At 40.7% G+C, this 22,521-nt stretch overlaps 3 protein-coding genes across 3 annotated transcripts; 1 reads left to right on the top strand and 2 right to left on the bottom strand.

Annotated features, from left to right (window-relative positions):
* Positions 1-6,340: 6,340 nt before the first annotated feature.
* Positions 6,341-10,318, bottom strand: LOC110727415 (protein FAR-RED IMPAIRED RESPONSE 1-like). Its single transcript, XM_021906977.1, has 6 exons — positions 10,039-10,318; positions 9,377-9,927; positions 9,242-9,294; positions 8,913-9,139; positions 8,648-8,825; positions 6,341-6,890 (listed from the first exon to the last, which is right to left on the bottom strand). The coding sequence occupies exons 1-6, from the start codon at positions 10,316-10,318 to the stop codon at positions 6,341-6,343; spliced, it is 1,839 nt and encodes a 612-aa protein (XP_021762669.1).
* Positions 10,319-11,203: 885 nt separating this feature from the next.
* LOC110727371 (hydroxyethylthiazole kinase-like) lies at positions 11,204-14,724 on the top strand. The gene is made up of 2 exons (XM_021906935.1): positions 11,204-11,761; positions 13,834-14,724. Exons 1-2 carry the CDS (start codon positions 11,321-11,323, stop codon positions 14,224-14,226), a joined length of 834 nt encoding a protein of 277 aa, XP_021762627.1. The 5' UTR covers positions 11,204-11,320; the 3' UTR covers positions 14,227-14,724.
* Positions 14,725-15,450: 726 nt separating this feature from the next.
* Positions 15,451-16,750, bottom strand: LOC110727372 (dirigent protein 18-like). The gene has a single exon (XM_021906936.1). It carries the CDS (start codon positions 16,364-16,366, stop codon positions 15,617-15,619), a length of 750 nt encoding a protein of 249 aa, XP_021762628.1. The 5' UTR covers positions 16,367-16,750; the 3' UTR covers positions 15,451-15,616.
* Between the last annotated feature and the right edge of the window lie 5,771 nt (positions 16,751-22,521).

Genomic DNA, 22,521 nt, shown 5'->3' with positions numbered 1-22,521 from the left:
TGGAGGTAAACAAGTAGGCGAGGGTCTTGAAATTGTTTACGCAACCAGTCGGCAAGTTGCCGAACCATTGTTGAGCAATGCCCTTTAATGTAGCTGGAAAACACTTACACCATGTGGGGTCATCCAACCCTTGAAGATACATAAGGTTGGTGAACGCCATCAGATGATCTTCTGGGTTTGTAGTACCATCATAGGCTCCTACCAACACATTCTTCACTTTGGCAGGCTGGACGGCCTCAATTATTTCCTTGGAGAAAGCGGACGACTGTTCTCCAAGTCTAAGCAACCTAAGTTGCCAGTCCAAAGGCTGGACGTTTCTTGCCGCTTGTCCTCCAAATAGAGTAGGCTGCATGAAATATTGAGGTTGCGGCACGTATGGCTGGGGTGGCACATGCGGAGCCGCCTAGTTTTTCTGGGAGTCGGACCGGTGGGAGGTACCGCCTGTCTGGCTCTCATAATTCGAATTCGAATACCTGAAGGAGGTATTGTGTAAACTGTCCTGAAAATGAGATGTAGAGGCCGATTCTGATAGTCGGTCATTCTTCTTCTGCTCTAGCAACATTCGAGCATCAGAATATGTTTTCTTAGACCCGTCCGGCTGAACATGACGGATGGGCTTTCTCTTCCCTGGAGAGGGGAAGTGGTACTTAGTTAGATCGATCACAGGCGGCTCCCATTCCCTATGCTTAAGGTAAGGAGTCGCCTCCCGATCCTTTACAGGCTTCTTCCTCCCTGACTGGGAGGGTCTTCTGGCCGACTGGTCCTTGAATGGCGCAGGCGTCTTCTTATTGATAAGATCCTGGATCTCCCCTTTGAAGCTATTCATGAAAGTCATGAGTTCACTTCTAGTGATGGGGGGCAGATCCCTCGCCGCCTGTTGATGATCAAGCGGCTTGCCGGCTGGTTTACTAGATCCAGCCAGGCAATCCTGTCGTTCCTTCCTTTCGGAGGAACGAGTTCGTCGAGCTCTTAAGGTCCCGTCTGAGGCCGTGCGAGTCTCGACCTCGACCTCATGGTCAGTATCCTGGTCAGTGTAGACCTGAGGGTCGTCCGTTGGACGCTTCTCGCTTTGATTCGGTACAGACTATGATTCCATCTCGAAAGTACTCTCCCCACAGACGGCGCCAAAATGTTTCGGGGTTTTCTGGAGAGTTATAATTTCGGAACTGGTATCCTTGCGCCTGTACTTGCAAAACAACGGAGACTCCGGGTGGTGGGAGCTCCGCCTCTGACGATCAAGTTAGTGCTTGTATGTGGAGTAAAAATGGTGCCGAAAGTAAAGGTGGGAGATCTGGTTCCTCTAGGAGAGGAGTGATCGATGTGTTTAGGTGTCTCTAGGTGAGAGTAATTATTGCTGAACCCCCTTTAATGAGGATTAATAAATGTATTTATAGTCTTGGGAAGCGTGTCAATCCTAGGTTTAGGTCAACCTAGGGCTGATTGGGCTTCCCCCGGAAATTGGGCCTAGGTGGCCGTTTTTTGCCTATTGGCATTTGGAAGGCCACGTGGCGTGGCACAATTGGTCCTAGGTGGACTAATCAACGCTTGACACGTGGCAGGCTCCAACTGGTCCATGTGGCGGACACATGGCAGGGCTTGAATGGTCCACGTGTCAGACGATGATTGGCTGGGGGAAAATCCCCTAATCAATAAGTACAAAGAAACATTTCATATAGTCAAGGGAATAGGAGCACACGTTACATTAATCGTAAAGACCCCAAACAAGACCCGACATGGAGTCATCCATTACAATACATAAAGCCGATACCATACTTAAAACACCAAATTAAAAAGTACATAAACCCGATTTAATATTTTTAACAACGCATTTGAAAATAGATAGAGAAAGAGGGACACAAATTCTCAAACAACAACCTCAACAAGTTTCTGGTTCGTTAAACAAACTGGACCTCAAATATGTAAGGGTTGTCGTTATCATACTTGAGTATAACACATTGACATAGATGAAGTTTCATTTGTCTCAGCATTGCCCGAGGACCATTCATTAATTTTGCTAGAACAATCTTAAGCTTCCCATTGACATCACCTTTCACTATGTAGAGCTCTGCATCCCAAGACTTTCTCTTGTAGGTCATAGTGACAATGTTTGTTTCACCTAACCCAACAAAGTTGTCGCGTGCAAATTTCAGAGTAACATTCTACCAGTAAAAAAATGAAACAATGACTATAATCCATTCGTAAATAAATTCAACTCTTAACAAATTATAAAGGTAAATCACAATTTTTTTTTACCAGGACACCCAACACAATGTATGCCTTAGTTAGTGTGACCCCAAACGCATTCTTGTCAGATTGGTGGATCAATGTAGTCAACTTCCTCCGGGTGGTTTGTTTCTTTAACTCAGACTAGACTGCCTCGGTCCTCCAAATATTGATGTTGTTTGGGTTCGATCGGGGTTATCGTCATAACCAGAAATATCAACACCACCTCTAAAAATACGGCAATAAAACTTCCCATTAAATGCATAATACAATACCAATTGATCATCACTCTGGATTGTCGGCCACAAAATCTATCCAACTGCGCTCGATGAAGGGAACCATATTTGACTGTTCATCTTCCACAAACATAAGGAACACTTCCCAAGATTGGGTTGTGTGTCTTGACCCCTATGAATATGTCCTAGACAACCCATATCAGACAACAAACCCCGAAACGGATGGGGTACACGCTGTGGATAACAATATACACTTTGTCACGTAAACATAATTAATAAAAAATTATTGTATGATTTTATATCAACTAAATTTTATTTTTTTCTATACATTCTGTACTAATAATTACCTACTAACACTGTTACAAGTTCCAATAGTATCCTTTCAAATGCTTTCAAATGGTTGTATAATGTTTAAGTTTGCAATATGCATGTACTCATGTACTAAACTCAGTCGCACCAATATTATAATTTTGCATGCATTTAAATAATACAAAATTCAAAGTAATATTTATGGAAATAATAAAGTAACTAATATCGAAATACTAAAGTTTTGCATGAATCCATATTGTAACCTAACATATAAAACAAATATCGAAGTCCTACATTTGAAGTATTACTCTACTGCATGGAATAATAAAATTAAGCAATATGCATGTATTTATCAAGATTCTGATAAATATGAATAGAATTTTAAAAATAAGGAATACGCATGTACGCATACGTATAGAATTTACTTATTAATCATTACACCATTTTAAACTTACGCATGGATAATGGAATAATAATTTAATAAAATTATGAGTAATATCTGTTTAATATGGTAGATAAATTTTACTAAGAAAGATTCGAAACATTATACCACACGTTCATTGTTGTTGTCTTCGGACTCAACCGTGAAATTTGGTAAGGACGCGTAAACCTTACATTAGGGCGTTGATAAGGAACCCAGAGGCACCATGGCCTGACTGTTATGATCCTCTGCAAATGATAACGAAGGATGGTACCATGCGTCCAGTTCATCTTCCAAACTACTACGATATGTATGGTATAATTGAATCTTCCTCTTGGTTTAATGATAAGCTTGCAAATTTTGAAAACAAGTGAGGCTTGTCCGTCAGGACTAGGTTCTAAAGGGGGCATCATTGTTTTATGGGATGCTAGTTTTGTTAGGTGTGAAACAATGTTCAATACTGGAGGCACAAACGAGTTGCTTGGATTGGGTACTGTTAAAGTGAGTCTCACGCCATTGTACTCTTCACATTATTATGATATTATTTCTATTATTCTGAATACATGAATATTATAAATATCATTACATGTATAAATATATTTATGGACTTGAAATATTGTAAAATGTAGATTAAGGGAGAAGGTGAATATGGAGCTGGTACGTCAACGGCGGCGAATGAGGGTTCTGGTGGTGACGACGAGTAGCGTTCGTATATGTTGCTGCTGCTATGTCTCCTTATGCTATGCTTCTAGTTATGTCGAGTTGTTTAATTTTCTGTTGATGTTATTTTATGAACTATATCTCCGTTTAATGTAATATTTTTAGTTGTCGTTATGCTCCTATAATCCGGATATCGAACTATTATTTTTGTATAATTGGAGTAGTCTTTTCGGACTACTCCTTTCATTATCATGTGGTTTTAATTAAATTATTGTTTAATTAATATGTTGTATTATCATGTTAATTAACATTATCATGTTAATTATCCTTACCATGTAAATTATCATTATGATATGTTAACATTATCATGTAAATACTCCATATAGTTTCTCAATATTTTATAAATACATAACCTATAATAATATCCCGTAATTTCCTCATAATATTGTAAATAAAAGTCTATCCCATAATATTAAAATTAAGTAAATATCCCATAACATTATCCAATCACATCCCATAATATGTTCTTTGTCATGGTAATATTATCTTGTAAGCCTAAATTAAATGTTCACAAACATGTTCACAAAATGAACATAAATATTTTGTAAGCCTATATTAAATAAATATTTTTTAAACAAACCTTTGAAACACATTGACCAATAAATATTTTTTAAACAAACCATTTAAACAAATTGGACCATTGTATTTCAGCTTTAAGTCCATTTGCAAAGTAGGTCCATTTTACAACAATGTGCAACCCAATTCGAATGACATAAAGTCCATTACATACATTTTCCCTTTTCAGTATGGCATGAACCATCTTCATGGCCATATTGGCCCAATAAAACAAGTTGACTTGTAACCTAGGATGCATGGAAACGGATACGGACACGGACACGGGTACAAAACGGACATGGAAAAACGACAATTCTAAAATAGGGGACACGGGTGCAGTGAATAACAAGGCATATAATATTTTTTAAAAAAACGAGAATTGGACAACCTATTCAATAAAACACTAATATAAATAATAAACCTGAAAACAAGCAATTTTGTTTAAAACAAGTAAATAAACAAAGTGTTACAAGCATAGTCGCATACATATTAAGAAACCAAATAAATGTCTTAATAATAGTTTTATAAACCATAAATAAAATAAACATCAGTACTAATAGTTTTCATTCTTCACCATCATCAAGTACATCATCAAAACCCATATTTTCCATCTCTAGTTCATCAAGTGAGAGCTCGGCCATCTAAAGAATACCAACATCTCCTAGGTTGTCATGCTCATCTCCGCCCACATCCCACAACTAAGATCTTCCCTCAGTGTATCTCCACCCACATCTGAAACAGTGGAAATGGTACGCTGAAACAGGAGAACGGGTGTGCCGGAAGTTGAGAGAACAAGATATGAAGTTAGGAAAAAATTAAACCCGTTCGTCGATGGCCTCTGGTGTGCCGGAAGTTGAGACGGTGAGCGACGACCGTTCGCACTTTGTAGTTCACAGACGACCGTTTCACGGTTTCTCTGTTTCAAACGAGCAAGCGACGGTGAGCCACGGTGAGGCGGTGAGCGACGGTGAGACGGTGAGGCGGTGAGCAATTGTGGCTGGGTTGCCTGGACTCAGGGTTTCAAATTTCAAAGTGACTAATGAGAGAGAATGAGAAGCTGAGAGGAGAGCAGCAGGAAGTTAATAAACTTTCGTATCCATAACAAAATGGGCCTTGTCTTGGTTGATACGGTCCGTGTCCAAGCATAAAAAATTAAAAAAAAAAAAAAAAACTGGACACGGTATTTCGGGTGTCGGACACGTATCGCCTCGTGTCCCACGCTTGTCCGTGTCCGACACACATGTCGACTCAGACATGCCTTCCAAGTGGCGTGTCCGTGCTTCCTAGCTTGTAACTCATTCAGGAACCCCATTGAATTCGATTTCGTTTTATCAACTCATCCTCAGGCAACACCCCATTGAAGAACATCAATTCTAAGCAATCGCACCAATCACCAGCTGTTCCATCGTCCACTCTTGCAGATGCAAGAACCAACTGATTCCCCACTATATCTTCGCTAAACTACTCATGTACATACTACTTTCCATAAAATGCAAGTTCACATATGCTACATCAATTAACTAAGTCCACCAGAATGATTTATAACACATACCAGTATAAACTTAATGAAATTGAAATGCAAAGCTACAATTACCTGCATACTTTGATCTAAGCTGTGATCAAAATCTATTTGCCTTGCTACACCTTCAGCAGTCAACTCATTGAAATCACAGGCTACATCATATAGTGCATCTGCTTGCTTTTTTTTTTTAAGCTCGCTCCGTTCGTCGTTGCTTCTCTGCATATCTTTTCCTCCTTTCTTCCTTTTGACGACACACTTCCTCAAATGTCGTCATAAACCTACTAGCTCTGACACACCTAGGTCCCCTATTTGTATCTGGATCCTTTATGCCACCAGCAATTGGTTGGGATACATTCACAATCGCTTGTTCATCTCCACAAGTCCACCGTCAATCACACTCCTGGCCACAGAGGAAGGAATATGAAATTGGGTTGAAACCAATGCCTTGTTAACACTCTGTGGCGTGCTCTTAGTCTTGGCCTCACCAACACTACTCAGAGGAAGAGTTGGTTTCACTATCTTCTTAATGTTCACCTCTAACTCTTGAAGGCCAGCAATAACCATGCTCAATGCATCATCATTCTCACTATCAAGACATGATATTGGCTCAAATGCAAGCATCATCTTATCATACCGAAGAACTTCTGTAATCTTAGACAAATCATGGTATGATACTTTTACTCTACTATGCTTGCGGTAAACATCTTTCTGCCATCTATCCAAAATGTATTTCTTTGGAACATCAGGGATTTGTTGGACCTCAAGAGCATTAATGCAATGCCTGCAAAGAATCTCATTGTACTCAAACAACATGCATTCACATTCAACTTCTTCTGTTTTAGCATTATACAACACCCGGTACATTTTCCACCTGTTTACTGGTTTCTCGTTCTTGTCAATGTCACTGTAGACATAAACTCTGTCTTTGAATGGTGTTCATAGAAACTCTCTCCTATCTCCTTCATGCTACTGCAATTACAATACATCAACCTCTTGCACTCTCGTTGCACCTCCATGAATTTCGCCTCTGTGTACACATTCCTAAACGTCTCTTCTATCTTAAAATCTATTATTAGGTCATGAAGATACATTGTAGAATTCCCATCAGCCAACTATTGGGTTTCGTAGTGTCCGATACTACGCGGAATGAAACCCTCCCAAAATCCGCACACAAATTAAAGTAACTAAACATAAATATTAATTAACAATCACATAATTAATCAATAAAGAGAGAGAAAGAAGAAAAGACGATCATACCCTTATGTGTGCTTCGCTCTTTCTTAGAGCTCGTACTTGAAAGCGTAGAGCTTCGCAAATGCAAAAGCCTCCAATGGCTCTCACCCTCAAGACCCGACCCGAACGACCCCTACCCCGAAGGTTAGTAGGGGCTAGACCAAAAATACTTAGAGTATTAGAGCAAAAGTGCTCTCGCTTGTGGAGATCCTTTCAAGTTCACAACTCAAGTGCCCTTTCCTAATGCCAAATGATTGGTATTTATAGGGAAAGGAGCCCTTGAATTCCAATCCCCCATCAATGTGGGAGAGTTGGTAAAAAGACATTTATTCAATTTAATTTAATTCTAAAATCAAATTAAAATGCAAATGAATCAACAAACAACAAGTGTCAAGTGAAAAGCAAGGGGTTAGGTGAGGACCACAAGGGGGGACCACCCTCCCCTTGCTCCCTAAGAAAACCACACAAACTGGCTCCTACACGCGCCCTATCGTAGCCCCCCACCTGGCTCCCAGCCTTGGGCACCAAGGCGCGCCATGCTGGCGGCCTGGTGCTCAGCTGGGCCTGCCAGTGAGGCGTTGTGCTTGTGCGCAACCCAACTCGCAAGCCACGCACGCATGTGGGCTGCTGCTGATGCTGCGATGCGCAAGCACGGCCCAGCAAGCTGTGCTTGCTTGTGGGCTGCTGTGTGCGAGACACTAGCATGCTAGCACGCCTAGTGCGCTATTGATGATGGCCATGCCGCACCAGCCAGCTAGCCAGTGCTGCTAGCTTGCGATACTAGCATGCATGCACTGCTATTGCTAGCGAGCTCGCATACTCGCTGCGACCATGTGCGAGGCCCAGCGAGCACTTGCGTATTGCTGGCCTTGCGATGGTGCGGTTGGTGCTGCTAGCTCGCCTAGCATATGCGGCCAGCCATGCTGGCCTTGCGATGCGCGCAAGGCATGCTCAGCCAGCATACTCGCCAATGCTAGGCATGCTGAGCTTGCGGTCGAGCCTTGCCTTGCGGCAGTGGCCTTGGCTAGCTGTATTGCCCTTGGCCCTCGGATTGCTCGGGGCATTCCGAGGCTAGGGGTATATTTGTAACTTGTTATTTTCTTGATTTCTCGTCTCGTCGATTCCTAAATTCGACTCGACTTACAACGCTCGGTTTTGACGCTCTAAGCTCGGAATCCGACATCTATGTTCGTAATACTCTAATGACTCATTTAATCCTTCGGATTAATTCGTTGTTTCGATTCGGTTATTCGATTGGGTGTAACCCGAAGGGTTCAGTCAAGATTAACCTGTAATATTAATTATGCATTAATATTACAGCTAGACATTCCGATCACTTGACCTCATTGAATAATTAGCTTTCTAATAATTCTGAACCCCCTATCGGAATAATACATTTGTTCGAAGGACACCATTCCTTTCACCAACCTTTCAGCATCAATGTAGTGTTCCATAGCTCTAACATATCTCTCAGCAAAATCACACAGACTAGTATGCTTATCAAAAATCTCATCAAAAAAATTATGAATGCCTTCCGACCTTTGAGTTGTCTTCATTCCAGCCGAAAACATGTGCTTCATTGCCGCCGGAATCCACATTTCCCGCTCTGAATACAAAACAACCAACCACAAGTTACTCTCTAGCTTATGCGTAGCTATAAACACTTTCCACCTCAATTCGAACTCTTACATACTTAAACTATCATAAATAATATTTTTTAGCTCCTCTTTAAATTCAGCATACCCTTTACACTTCCCTAACTTGCTGCCAAATTTTTCAGTGATATGCCAGAGACACCATCTATGCCTTGTTTGTGAAATAACATTCTTAAATGCTTTGCGCATGGCTGCATTTTGATCAGTCAAAATAGCCATCGGAGGGATCCTCCCTACAACATCAATCCAAGTAGAAAACACCCACCTAATGAAAATAACATCAAAAACAGAAAACAACCTCAGCAATTTCATTCAAATGTAATACAATTAACGGAGCAAAAATACAACAAAGTAATAGCTCACCCACTTGAAGGTTTCAGCGTTTTCCTGAGAAATAAGGGCACAACCAAGCAAGGTTGTCTGCCCGTGATGGTTAACACCAACAAAATTTGCAAAGGGGAAAATCACATTTATTCAATAGGAATGTCGTATTAAAACAGACAACATCCCCAAAGTCTTCGTACGCAGCTCGACTACGAGCATCGACCCACAACACATCTTGTAGTACACTGTTCTTATGCAACCGTTGCATGTGATAGAAATTCTTGTTGTTCTTCTGCATCATCTGAAAATAATTCATCATTGCATTCGCATCTCCATCTTTGAATTTCAGCTTCTTCTCCCTCGCCCTTAAGTTATGCAAGTCCTTCCTAGTGAAACGCATATTCTCTAGGCCATTCCTCTCGCTAGCCATCAAGTTATGCATAGTTGAAGTGTTGATCCCAACATCATCAGCAAATTTAAGCTTTTTCCTAACATAGGGCATCCTCTCTAACTCTGTCAACCTATACTTTGGAACTAGCAATGCTTTGGAAGGGGTTGGATTATGGTTCCTATGCTCCAACTCCACCTTCTTCAACTCCCATTTCCCATTATCCAACAACCAAGCATATACCTTTGCAAGACACCCACATTTTTTGGACTTCTTCGTTGCTACGGGTTCCCTTTCTAACTCTTTTGCCACTCTTTTCCCACCAATTTTCTTCCTTGTATCTGGTTTACCATAACAGTTGCATTTCCATGTTGTAGCACGTTTAACCTTAACTCCTCCCACAACCTTATAAGCACTTTGAGCAAGCACCACCCCAAACCCTTGCTACTTGCCATACGCATTGTAATACATATCCGCTTCTTGCCACGTATCAAAAATCATACCCACCTCAGGAGGGTTCACGCTAACACAGTCCATGTTCACCATAGACTTGCACTCCTTCTCATCTGGAGTGCAATATCCTCCACTTTCCCCACTCCCCTTTACATAATCCACAACCATATTACCTTCATCGTCACCCATTTTATCATCACCAATCAACATGACTTCATCTTCCTCAAAAATTTCATCTTCTCCTTTTCCCCCCAACAAACAACCAACTCCTTCTGACATTACACCTATATTCAAGGCAAATTAACACAAACACAGACATATTCTAACACAAACACAGACATGTATACTAAACTCCCCAAATCAACCATTTATTGTAAATCAATGCAATCAAATCACTAACTACACAAATACAATACAATAACAAACATTTTCCAAAGAAATCATTACACATTACTCCAATAATAAGATGATATACCAAACTAGTTTACTTTATCAACTTTTCAAAGCCATATTCAATAATGGATAATCCGATTTTGTCATGTAAGCTTCAAAACTTTACCAAAACACCAAAAATTTAGCTAGAAAGCAATAATTTATTTACAATAATTAAACTACTTTCCATAATTTAACTACACACCAATGATTTACCTAATGTCATACAAATCTAATTTTCAATAACTTAGCTACTGACTGATAATTTCACTTAAAAATCTAATGACCCAAGCAGGTTCAGCTCAAGCAATCACTCGCCGCTACTTCCGCTTCAAACGCCCAAAATTAATATTTGCAATTCACAAACCCTAACCGAACAAAACACGAACACCATTATTATTCCCCAAAAACAAATACCAACTAATTAAATCACCATTTGAGAAAACATACCTGCTTGGGAGTGCGATCAGAATTGTTCTTGACACTTGAACTGCTAACTGAAGAGAAGTGTGAGGAGAAGACAGTACAAGTGTTGAACTCAACGAAATTCAAAACCTAGAGAGCATTCAATTCAATTAGTCTTCAACAGGACACTGTTTAACAACAGTATCAACGGGACCGTAAAATACCGCGTATTTTGTATGTTATACACCTTTACATTTACTTCGTATAAACCTACACCTTTTAACACAACTGGGCCCCACAATCGTCATATAATAGTTTTCCCTTGTGCTGTGTACAGCACGGTGCAGGGAGAAGAATTACCCCTTAGCTTGTCCTATATAAAGCCACAACCAACAAAAGAAAAATAAAGGTGGAATAGCCAAATAGAGAAAGAGATCCAATAAAATGGAGAAGCAAGAAACACAGCCAAAAGAATGGTCCCAAAAATCATGGGAAACCCTCTCAAAAGTACGCAAAAACTCACCATTAATCCAATGCATAACCAACTTCGTATCAATGGATTTAGCAGCAAACACCCTCTTAGCAGCCGGAGCTTCGCCTGCTATGCTTCATTCATTCGATGAAATCCCTGATTTCACCCCACAAGTTGCCGCCCTTTACATCAACGTCGGCACACTCACCGCATCTACTTTGCCGGCGATGAAATCCGCCGCAGAAATCGCCGTGAAAAATGGGAAGCCTTGGGTGTTTGACCCTGTTGCTGCTGGTTGTTCCAGTTTCCGGTTAAGGGCTTGTTTGGACTTGCTTTTGTTGAAGCCTACTGTTGTTAGGGGTAATGGGTCTGAGATTATTGCTCTTTCTCGTGCTTCTTTTGGTGATACTAAGGTATGTTTTGTTTTTCTTATTTTGTTTATTTAGATTATCACTCGTGTTTAAAAGTTCTTCATGTTTTGAATTTGTGGTGAGATAATTACTGTTGAAATAGGAACTTTTAGGAAAGGAGGGAGTTATTGTTTGCATCGATTACTTTTGTTGGAAGATTGTATATGGTTAATTTCATAGAATATTTTTTTATTGCATGTTGGATTGGGTTTTAATTTATAGCTTTCGATTCATAGTTAGGAAAGTTTAACTTTACTTAGATAAGTTTTACACCATTAGAAGTGACAAATTAATGCTTAGTCATTTGAATTAGCAAATTTTGAACACCGAAGGCTAAGCGACTATTCTATTTATTTATTTATTTTTATTTTTTTTGAAAAAGATAAGCTCTGTATCCCTTATCAATCGACCACATTTCTGTTTTGTAACGTCTTGAAAATCTGAAATAACAGGTCACTTTATAAATTTACTATGCCAATTGTCAAAGGGGTGTTAAATACTTCCAATAATTTTTATCAAACCGCCAATACTTAAGGTGAATAGACATCAATATCCTTGTTATACTCCCCACCACATCTTTCTCTTTTAATTTTTTCTCTCTCATCATCCATAAGGGCCACAACCACCACTTCCCAACCACCATCAACCACAACAGCAGCTTTACATCGGAGGCGAAGAGAAGCGGCGGCCGTACGTTGGAGGTGGAAGGACAACGGCGGCGAGGATTGGAGGTGATGAACTGGCATTGGAAAAACCATTTCGTCACCTCGCTTCGATTTTTTTTTTTTAATAATCTCCGGCGCTCTCCACCGGCCCGAAAAACCGATTGAACATCACGGTAACCGATTTTGGACGCCGGTCAACCATGGTCAATTGGCGTACAAATCGGTCACCAGGGACGACAACCGGTTTTGGACGCCGGTCAACCATGATCAATTGGCGTGCAAAACCGGTCACCAGGGACGACAACCGGTTTTGGACGCCGGTCAACCATGGTCAATAGGCGTGCAAAACCGGTCACCAGGGACGGCAACCGGTTTTGGACGCCGGTTACCATGGTCAACCGACGCTGAAAACCGATTACCGTCCCGGGTGACCGGTTGTGCTGGTCGTCGGATTTTAAAGAAAACCACCACCTTCCCGCCAACGAGGGAAGGTGGTGGGTCGTTTTTTCGATGGTTATTGATTGTACGTTGTTGGTCTTTCGAGATTTCGGCAACACACAAAAAAGGTACCTCTTAATTGGTGGTTGTGGGTAGTGATGGTCCTGGCCGTGGTGGCGTGGGTGGTGGTTGTGGTGGCGTGAGTGGTGGTGGCAATGGTAGTTGCTTTAATTAAGTGGTGGTTGATAGTTGATTTGATTTGAGGCCCGATGCACTGAGGAGAGAGAAAGCAAAGTGAGGATGAGCAAGGGTAATTTTGTCCCTTCATCACTTTTTTTGGCGGTTTGATAAAAAACGTTGGCAGTATTTAGCAATCCACTTGCCAAACCTTGGTCGTATTTATTAGAGGTGTTAAAAACTGACCCGACCGTCTCGATCCGATCTGACTCGAAAACAACCCCTTGTATAGACGCAATAATCTAGAATGACTCAACTTTGAAATAGACTTGACCCGACCTCACCGAATCCGACCCAAATACCCGAATTGATACCCCTAATATTTATAGTGTATAATATCTTTGTTAGAGAAGGATGCTTATTGTATTTCAAATGTGATTCCCATTATATAGGGGTTGAGGAATTAGTAGCAAATTCATTCGGGTGTCTACATGATCCTCTGTTAACCAATGAGAATATTTCAGTATGATGCCGTTCGTATGTGTTCTACTCTTGAATGGTGTTGAAATCTAATTTGAGTTTGGCATTGCCAAAGATGTAGGATTTAGGAATTTAGGTGAATCTATGTTAGGGGAAGAGATGCGCATACTAGTGTGTATACCTACCTTCTGCTTAGGTTATCTCATTAAGGCTTGCTAAATTTTATAGGGTGCAGATAGCATGCATTATGTGAATTCATGTTTTCTGCTTAGGTAATAAGACTAATAACTCATTAAGGTTTGCTACATTTTACAGGGTGCAGATAGCGTGCATGAATCGATGGATGCTCTAGAAGCTGCAAAATCACTGGCTCTAAAAACTGGTGCTGTTGTTGCCGTGACTGGAGCTGTGGATATTGTCACAGATGGGAAACAAGTAATTGGTGCACGCAACGGAGTGCAGATGTTGCAAAAGATAACAGCAACGGGGTGCTCTGTCACTGCACTAATTTCTGCCTTTGTTGCTGTTGATCCAACTCATGCATTTGAAGCTACAGTTGCAGCATTATCTGTATTTGGCATTGCTGGTGAGCTGGGTATGCAGGATGCAAAAGGTCCAGCTTCATTGCGTGTTAACTTGATTGATTCATTATATGGGCTTGATCAAGAGAGCATACTTCAGCATGCTAAAATATCCTCATTATCTTGATGCAGAAAGAGATTTTAATTGGTAATATTCTTTCAGATTAGTTATATCCTTGCTTAGAAAGCCTATTCTATCAAAATAAAGTTAATCGAAACCATATCTAACTTTTGTTTTGATCTCACAAAACCACCCAAGATCATTCTATAGAAAACTGCAAAGTTAACCTACGCTTGAGGTGTTATTCAGATAACGAACCTTAAGTGAAATTATGATATGACGGGCTGTGGGAGCTGTGAACATACAATAAAAGTTTGACATGATTTTTTTTTTTTTGTTTCTTTTTGTTTTTTGTTTTTTCATCTTTTCTTTTCTTTAGGATCAAGATGGTTTGGGAATAGACCCTTCACTCTAGGGTGATTATTTTTTTTTTTTTTTTTTTATTTTTTTTATTGTAAATTTTATTATTTCTCCTATTCTCTTTACACAATAATAATGTTGCAGATATGTACAGCACATTTTTATCTACAGTGAAAGTCAACTTAGTACGCATGTTTTATCTCATTGTATATGTTGGTATTCCGATTGTACGATTAATTGCTGATGAGTTGGGTGATCTGACAGCTGTTTATTTGGGAGTGCATATGCTTTATGCATTATATTTAGGTAATTTTTATCATGATATTTGACCTTATAACTTACATGTCTTGTTCTCTGTTTTCTTTTTTATAAAATGGAGCTAGTCTAGGAGGGATGAAAATTTGTAAACTGCAACAAAACAAATGATCTTTGTCCTTGATATATCACTTGACACAAAATGAATGGAACATATTATGACATTGAAGATAATGAACTTGTTGTGACTATAGCCCTTTCTTTTTTGATATGAGATCTATGCAACTAGTGTGATACCCGTCTTATGAAGTCATAGGATAGCACAACTGTCTTATTTTGACTATTGATTTTAAAGACAAATCTTTTTAATTTAATTGAGGCTTTAATTGTCAATTGATAGTCCAAGGCTTCGAACTGTTTCGATTCTGTTTGTTGCATGACCAGCTTGTATGTGTTATTATATATGGTAATAAACTATAAACTTCAGTGGTGTTTTCTGATTGTTTATCCCTTGACAGTTATTCAAAAATATTTGGCTGTAGGTTACTAGAAAGTGTACCTCTGGACCTCTCTAAAACCAAGCAAACAAGTAGTTGAGGGTGAAGGTGATGGTAATTGTGGTTGTTGCTAGTGACTAGGTGGTCTCGGATAGATTTAAATTTTTAAATAATAAAATTCCATTCATGTGGGAAAGCTGTATTATATAACATAAGTAGAATGAATTACACACTTTCTTTGACTCTCATTTTACCATAAAGATGGGAAAACTAGAGACCATAACACAAACAAAACCAAAGCACAAATAGATACAAGATGACCTTTAGTAGGTCCATCCTTTCTTTTAGTACTTGAGATGGACAAGAAGCCTAAGCAACGCCTCTGCTCCGTCTGTAACATGCTGTCCAGATGGTATCAATGGGCGAAGCTCAGCGAACCCACAAGCGTTCTTGAACTTTCCTGTGCCTCCTGTCACTGATAACCTAGAATATGGGCTTCCGATCCTGTAAATACCATAGAAATTGATGCTGTCCCCATATTCGCCTCCCTCCAGCATAGCAGTGAATGCCATCATTTGTGTATTTCCCATAGCCGAACTTGCAACATAAACACCCTGAGCAGTTCCAACTGTCTGTGAACCCAAGTCTGGAGAAGTTGTCAGAATATCATCAATAACTGTAATAGTTCCAAACCCAAGGCCTAAACCGTCAGGTAAAAGCTGTGCTGTGTTGATGTTCTTCTGGTTGTTGTTGTTGTTATTGTTGTTGTTAGATCCAGCAAAGGCAGTACCAGCCAACCCAGTTCCCAATGGGACGCCGCCATTCATGTTCGGCATTGACCCATCGCTGTTAGGGATGGCCACACCATTTTTGGGTGTAAAAAACCCAAGTGGTCTAGCAAAAGGAACCTGCCCACTGTAGATGTTCCCAAGAAGCCCCGTGATTGGCCGGGCCGTGGGATTACTCCCTCCAAGAATGTCGTGCATGTACAACTCAATGACCGGAGTTTCAGGGGAAGCAACAGCTTTTGCTGTGTGCATAGTTGCTAGTAGCAGCATCATAACAAACAATGACATGGCTGATTTCTTGATCATGTTTTCCAGGCTGATACGCTGTTGTTCGAGAAGAATTTTGTGCTGGATTGATGATCACTCGAATGTATGTTTTGAAGGATTATTGGTTGAATGATATTGGTATGGAAAGAGGAGATTATATAGGTAAGGTAAGGGGGGTTTATGAGATGATTATGGAGTTGGTATATAACCCAAAATGAAGTGCAGTTGTTAAACTTGTATCACAAAAGTATATATACAGCGCATTTTAGTGCGAAATTAGAAGAGTATTTTTTTTTTCTTAAGGTGATATTGAGGGCTTAAAATGTGTCCAGTACAACAAAACCATTCATACATTTATTTTATTAACGAGAAATACTCAATTTTGGAAGGTAGTGAACTTGGTGAACAAAAGAGATAATAAAATACTACTATGAATCAAATTTAAGGAAAAAAAAATTAAATCTTAATCAACAAAGAAAGATCGTAGTCTTTACACTGGTAGAAGTCAAACGATTATGGAGAAGGGGAATTGTAAGCAAAATAAAATTATTTGATATATCAACCAAAAACAATTGTATTCTGGGGTCAATTTGTTATATTTTTAAGTATATCAAATTGTATAGGAATGTGGCAAACAGTTTATACTGCCTAGTAAAATATGATGGAAATGGGGTTGGTTGAAAATAAAAAAATCTAAAAAATCAAAAGTGAGTATAAGTGGAGAAGGGAAAAAATACGAAAAATATCTATACTATATATTTAAAGGCGTTCTTAAACAAGTTTATGTGCCACGTGGCGCACTCCTCATTCAATCAAGTTTATCATTCCATATGTTCAAAAATATGGATATCTTACAAGATTCAAGCCCACAACCTTCAACTTAAACTCTAACATGTTAACTACTAAGCTATTACCATATTATTTGTCATTCTATCAAAATTAAATATTAATAAGGATTTCTATCATGGAAATAATGCAGTAATCCGAGGCATCGTTCGGGCCTAAAAACTAGTTAAAATATGATGTGAGAGGACCACTAGTGGAGAGGTAAATAGTATAATATTGTTAAAAATTTGCAAAAAAGGAAATAGAGCAAGTAATAAAATATGACCGCAAAGGAAAGTGGAGCATGTATAAAATACGGAGGGAGTATTGCTTAAGTTGTCAAATAAAATTTGTGTTCAATTACAAATTAAGCCTAACTGATTCAAGGCATATTTAAAAATGGTTCATGGACTCATGGTGGCCTGGTGGGTCAACATGTGCATACATATTGAAATTACGAATTTTTTACTATATACTCTTGAGTAATTTTTTTATTCACCATATACCCATGAAAATTTTCAAGTTCACCATACAATCATGAGTTTCACAAAAACGTCACTCAATGCACTTAATGACTAATGACAGTGAGGTTAATTAGGCCACGTGGCAACTTCTGATTGATTGTTCCTTTAAATTATTAAATTAAACTAATTATTAAAAAACCTTAAAATAACAATTAAAAAAAAACCCACCAAACCCCCACCAGACCCACTGCCACCATCCCTCATCCTCGGTGGTGCCCCAGTCCCCCTCCCGCGGTTAACGCCCAAAAACCCTCTCCCGTAGCGGCGTCGCTCCTCCCCCATCGTCACCACTCCCCCATACCACGATCCCGACCCCGAAATGCTTTTCCCTCAAACGAAAGCCTAGAAAAACCCATCCCCCACCCTTGAAACCCCCCAATCGCCCCTCGCCCACCCTGAAACCCTATCGGTTAGGGTTTTCGATGATGGAGGAAAGCCGATTGAGAGGTTTCAGGGGTAGGGGATGGGTTTTTCAAGGGTTTTGTGGGAGGGAATGGGGGATCGTGATTTAGGGGCAAGGGACAGGGACGCTGGGGCGCAGGGTGGGGTCGGTGCTGGCATCGGAACGGGGGAGGGGGCTGGGCTCGTGCCAAAGGAAAGAGAAAAATAGAGGTTTGGGGCATTAGGGAGGGGTGGGGATATAACGGTGGTAGCCACCGGCTAGGGGAGGCCTGATGCCGATGACGAAAAGAGACTAGCCGGTCGCCGACGGGGGAGGCCTGGCCCCGGCGACGGAAATGGACTGGCCGATTGCCGGCAAGGGGATGGGGATGGCAGTAGATCGAAAAAGGGGGGGTTTTTTTTCAAATAAGTAATACAATAATTTAAAAAAAAAATAGCCAATCAGAGGCTACCATGTGACTTAATTAACTTTAATGACTAACAGAGTAAACTGTCGTTGGTCATTAAGGATATTTAGCGACATATTTGTGAAATTCATGATTATATGGTGAATTTGAAGGGTATATGAGAATAAAAAAATTACTCGGGAGTATATAGTGAAAATCCATAATTTTATTTTGTTATTATTGAAATATGTTTGGATTGTAACTATTTACAGGACGTTTTCCCAAACTAAGCTATATTTGCTAAATATTTACGAAAATGGTTGTGTGGCAAGAGTATTTACCAAACTAAGCTTCCAGGGTAAAATGCTGACAGCGTTTTATGCCCTGGTTTTTTATAAAAAAAAAAAAAAAAATCAACTTAAAAACGGCGTTTTTAGTTGTTGACTTTTTTTAATTTTTTTTTGTAATTACCAGTTTTTACAAAGAGTACTAAAACGCTGTCTGAGACAGCGTTTGTTGTTGTTAATGAAACGCTGTCTCAGACAGCGTTTCTTTCGTTTATATTTTTTTGCCGTAAAACAAGCAGCGTTTGTTCCTCCCTCCTTCATTCCCAAACTTCTTCTTTCCCAAACTCCCCTTAACTTAATCCCTCTCTCTCTCCAAGATACTTGTGCTCCTCCCTTCAAGCCGTTGCCGCCGCCAACACCTCCACCGTCGCACTCCGACGACCGGACTCCTGAAGCCCACTAAACCTAGCCTCCCCTCACCCCGAAATTGGTATGTACTCGATCTCTCTTTGTTTTTTAAATTCTAGGGATTATGTTGGTGGGTTTCTAATTTTTTGGAATTGTGGTTAAAATCTTGATAATGTTGAGTTGTTAGTGTTAAGAATGTTGAATTATTAGTGTTGGTATTGTTGAATTGTTAGTGTTGGTAATTGTTGAATTGTTAGTGTTGATATTGGTAGTGTTGATATTGTTAGTGTTAATAATAGTTTGGATAATGTTGAATTGTTGTTGTTGGTTATGTTAAAAATTGTTGATAATGGTTGATAATTATTAGTTTTTGAACAATTATCATAACCTACATTGTTGTGTAATAATGGTGATTTAGGGGTTCTTAGTAGTTATTTTGTAAAGTATGTAAACATTTTTTGTTTGATTGTGGTGATTTAGGGATGATTTAACGTCTTTAAGTAAAATGTGTTTTGGTTGTTATGTAGAATATGGCTGGACAAAATGTAGTGTTGTTATGCCGGTAGGGGGGTGAAATTTTGTGCGATGGATCAATTGTTGAGAATAGTGGAGGAAATATGGAACCACTAATGATTAGGGGGTTTTTATCCACCAATCACCATCTGACAAGTGGACTAATCAGGTTCCGCCATGTGTCCATTCACAGGGGCAAATAGGAGTCTGCCACGTGTCAATTAGAGATACGTCCACCATGGACCAATTGCGACACGACACGTGTCCCCCCATGCCAAATGGGTAAACCGGCCAACAAGGCCCAATCCTTGTGGGAAGCCCATGGCTGGACAAAATGTAGTGTTGTTATGCCGGTGGGGGGGGTGAAATTTTGTGCGATGGATCAATTGTTGAGAATAGTGGAGGAAATATGGAACCACTAATGATTAGGAAGTTTTTATCCACCAATCACCATCTGAAAAGTGGACTAATCAGGTTCCGCCATGTGTCCATTCACAGGGGCAAATAGGAGCATGCCACGTGTCAATTAGAGATACGTCCACCATGGACCAATTGCGACACGACACGTGTCCCCCCATGCCAAATGGGTAAACCGGCCAACAAGGCCCAATCCTTGTGGGAAGCCCAGTCAGCTCTAGGTTTAACCTAAACCTAGAGAGTGGCACGCTTCCCAAGGTTATAAATACCTTCATTAATTCTCATTAAAAGGGATTACCCACAAAAAAACACTCTCACCTAGAGAGACTCAATTACAGTATTCCGCATAAATTACTCCTTACACAAGTACTAACTTGACCGTTGGAGGCGGACCTCCAATCACTCGGAGTGTCCGTTTGTTTTGCAGGTACAGGCGTCCGGTTCCAGTCTCGGAATTGTAACTCTCCCGCAGGACATCAGAAAACCCCGAAACATTTTGGCGCCGTCTAAACAGCCGGCCCATAAGAAGAAGAAAGAATTCAAACCATACTCCCCAAAGTATGCGTTTAACAAGGATAGCCAAGCTATCCTAAAAGAAATCAAGGGACGGATCTCAATTGAGAAGCCGACCCCTATGAAGGGTTCTGCCATTATCATGAAGACGTTGGTCATGAAACCAACGAATGCATCAGTCTCATGCGGTATCTAGACCGCCTGGCTGAACAAGGCGACCTTAACTCTTATGTCAAGAAATCAAAGGGGAACACTTCCTCGAAAAAGCAGTCGACTAAAAAGAACCAACAGGCCGACAGCTCTGATACAGATGATGTAGTCGTCTATACCATTGCAGGTAGCTTCTCAGGAGGCGGCCCCACTATCAGGGGCAACAAAGACAATATCAGGCGGTTAGACGTCAATTCCGTTCACCAAGAACGACCCTTCAGAAATTCATTTCCTGAAATCGTCATCACGGAAGAGGATTTAGGAGGGGTGAGGGGGATGATGGAACAGTCGGCTCCCTAAGGGGAGATCAGAAGATGGCCCGAGAATGCTACCTCTTGGATATTAAACCCACTGTCATGGCCGCTGGGTCAAGTGGTGGAAAAGCAGACTTTGACGTTGTCAAGGAGAATGCGCCTGCTCAGGAAGCAGGCGGCAAGAAAAGAAAGGCTGCCCAGTTGGGAGCCGCAAGAAAAGAGAAAAAATAGCAATCATTGGCAGAGGAGCGGTCAGAAGAATTCCGCCCTCAGCCGGCTGGTGAGCATACGGACCTATTCCTGGACGACTCGCGCCCTGACCGAATAGTCAAGGTTGGGACGACTGCTCTGGGAATTCTAGGTGAAGATTTCCACCAACTTTTGAAAGAATACAAAGACATCTTTGCATTCGAAGTCCATGAAATGCCAGGCATCAGTCCTGACCTGGCGGTACATAAACTGGCTGTGGATCCGAAAAAGAAGCCGGTAAGGCAGAAGAAGCGGAATCATGGCGAAGAGAGAAGTCAGGCGGCCGCCGCCGAAGTTAAGAAACTACTTGATGCAGGGTTCATTCGGCAATGTTACTTCCCAGATTGGGTTGCAAATGTTGTGCTTGTTAAAAAGCCGAATGGTACCTGGCGAATGTGTGTGGACTACACTGACCTAAACAAGGCGTGCCCCAAGGACAGTTACCCTCTGCCTAAAATTGATAATCTGGTCGACTCAACAGCCGGCCATGCGTTGATGAGCTTCATGGACGCCTACTCTGGTTTTCATCAAATCCCATTATGGAAGAAAGATCAGGAGAAGACGGCCTTCGTCACTGATCAAGGGTTATATTGCTACACGGTCATGCCGTTTGGTTTGAAGAATGCCCCGGCCACCTTCCAGAGAATGATAAATACTGTATTCTTTGACCAGATTGGAAGGAACGTCGAGGCATACATTGATGATATGATTGTTAAGTCTAAGCTTCAGATAAATCATTTTTCGGATGCTGAGGTTGAGTCTGGGAAATTTCTCGTATTCCTCATCAATTAGAGAGGAATAGAGGCGAACCCTAAGAAAGTGCAGGCGGTCATCGACATGCAGTCGCCTCGCACTGTCCGAGAGGTTCAGAAGCTAACAGGTTGTTTGGCGGCTTTGGGAAGATTTCTAAGCCGATCAGGCGACAAGTGCCTTTACTTTTTCCAGGCCATTAAGAAGAAGGCAAGGTTTGAATGGGGGCCAGATGCTGAGGCGGCCTTCCAAAAATTGAAAGTTCATTTACATTCCTTGCCGAGGCTGGTCAGCCCTTTGCCCAAAGAAGTGCTTTACATGTATCTGGCCGTCTCAGATCATGCTTTAAGCGTTGTCCTTCTTGCTGAAAGAGACGACTGCCAGCTCCCGGTTTACTTTGTCAGTCATGTACTGAAAAATGCCGAGTTGAGGTATCCCTTAGTGGAGAAGTTCGGC

Source organism: Chenopodium quinoa, unplaced genomic scaffold, assembly GCF_001683475.1.
Source record: "Chenopodium quinoa cultivar QQ74 unplaced genomic scaffold, ASM168347v1, whole genome shotgun sequence".
Taxonomy (NCBI): Eukaryota; Viridiplantae; Streptophyta; class Magnoliopsida; order Caryophyllales; family Amaranthaceae; genus Chenopodium; species Chenopodium quinoa.
Note: the sequence above shows the minus strand (reverse complement) of the source record. Positions and strands in the feature narration are given on the sequence as shown.

Excerpts from the sequence above, each read along its gene's own strand:
- LOC110727415 (XM_021906977.1), bottom strand. The coding sequence starts at position 10,318 with ATGTCAGAAGGAGTTGGTTGTTTGTTGGGGGGAAAAGGAGAAGATGAA. Across the intron at positions 9,928-10,038 it reads TATGTATTACAATGCGTATG|ATACAAGGAAGAAAATTGGT; the intron begins GCAAGTAGCAAG and ends ATGGTAAACCAG. Across the intron at positions 6,891-8,647 it reads CACTACATTGATGCTGAAAG|TGACATTGACAAGAACGAGA; the intron begins GTTGGTGAAAGG and ends TTATGTCTACAG.
- LOC110727371 (XM_021906935.1), top strand. The coding sequence starts at position 11,321 with ATGGAGAAGCAAGAAACACAGCCAAAAGAATGGTCCCAAAAATCATGG. Across the intron at positions 11,762-13,833 it reads CTTCTTTTGGTGATACTAAG|GGTGCAGATAGCGTGCATGA; the intron begins GTATGTTTTGTT and ends TACATTTTACAG.
- LOC110727372 (XM_021906936.1), bottom strand. The coding sequence starts at position 16,366 with ATGATCAAGAAATCAGCCATGTCATTGTTTGTTATGATGCTGCTACTA.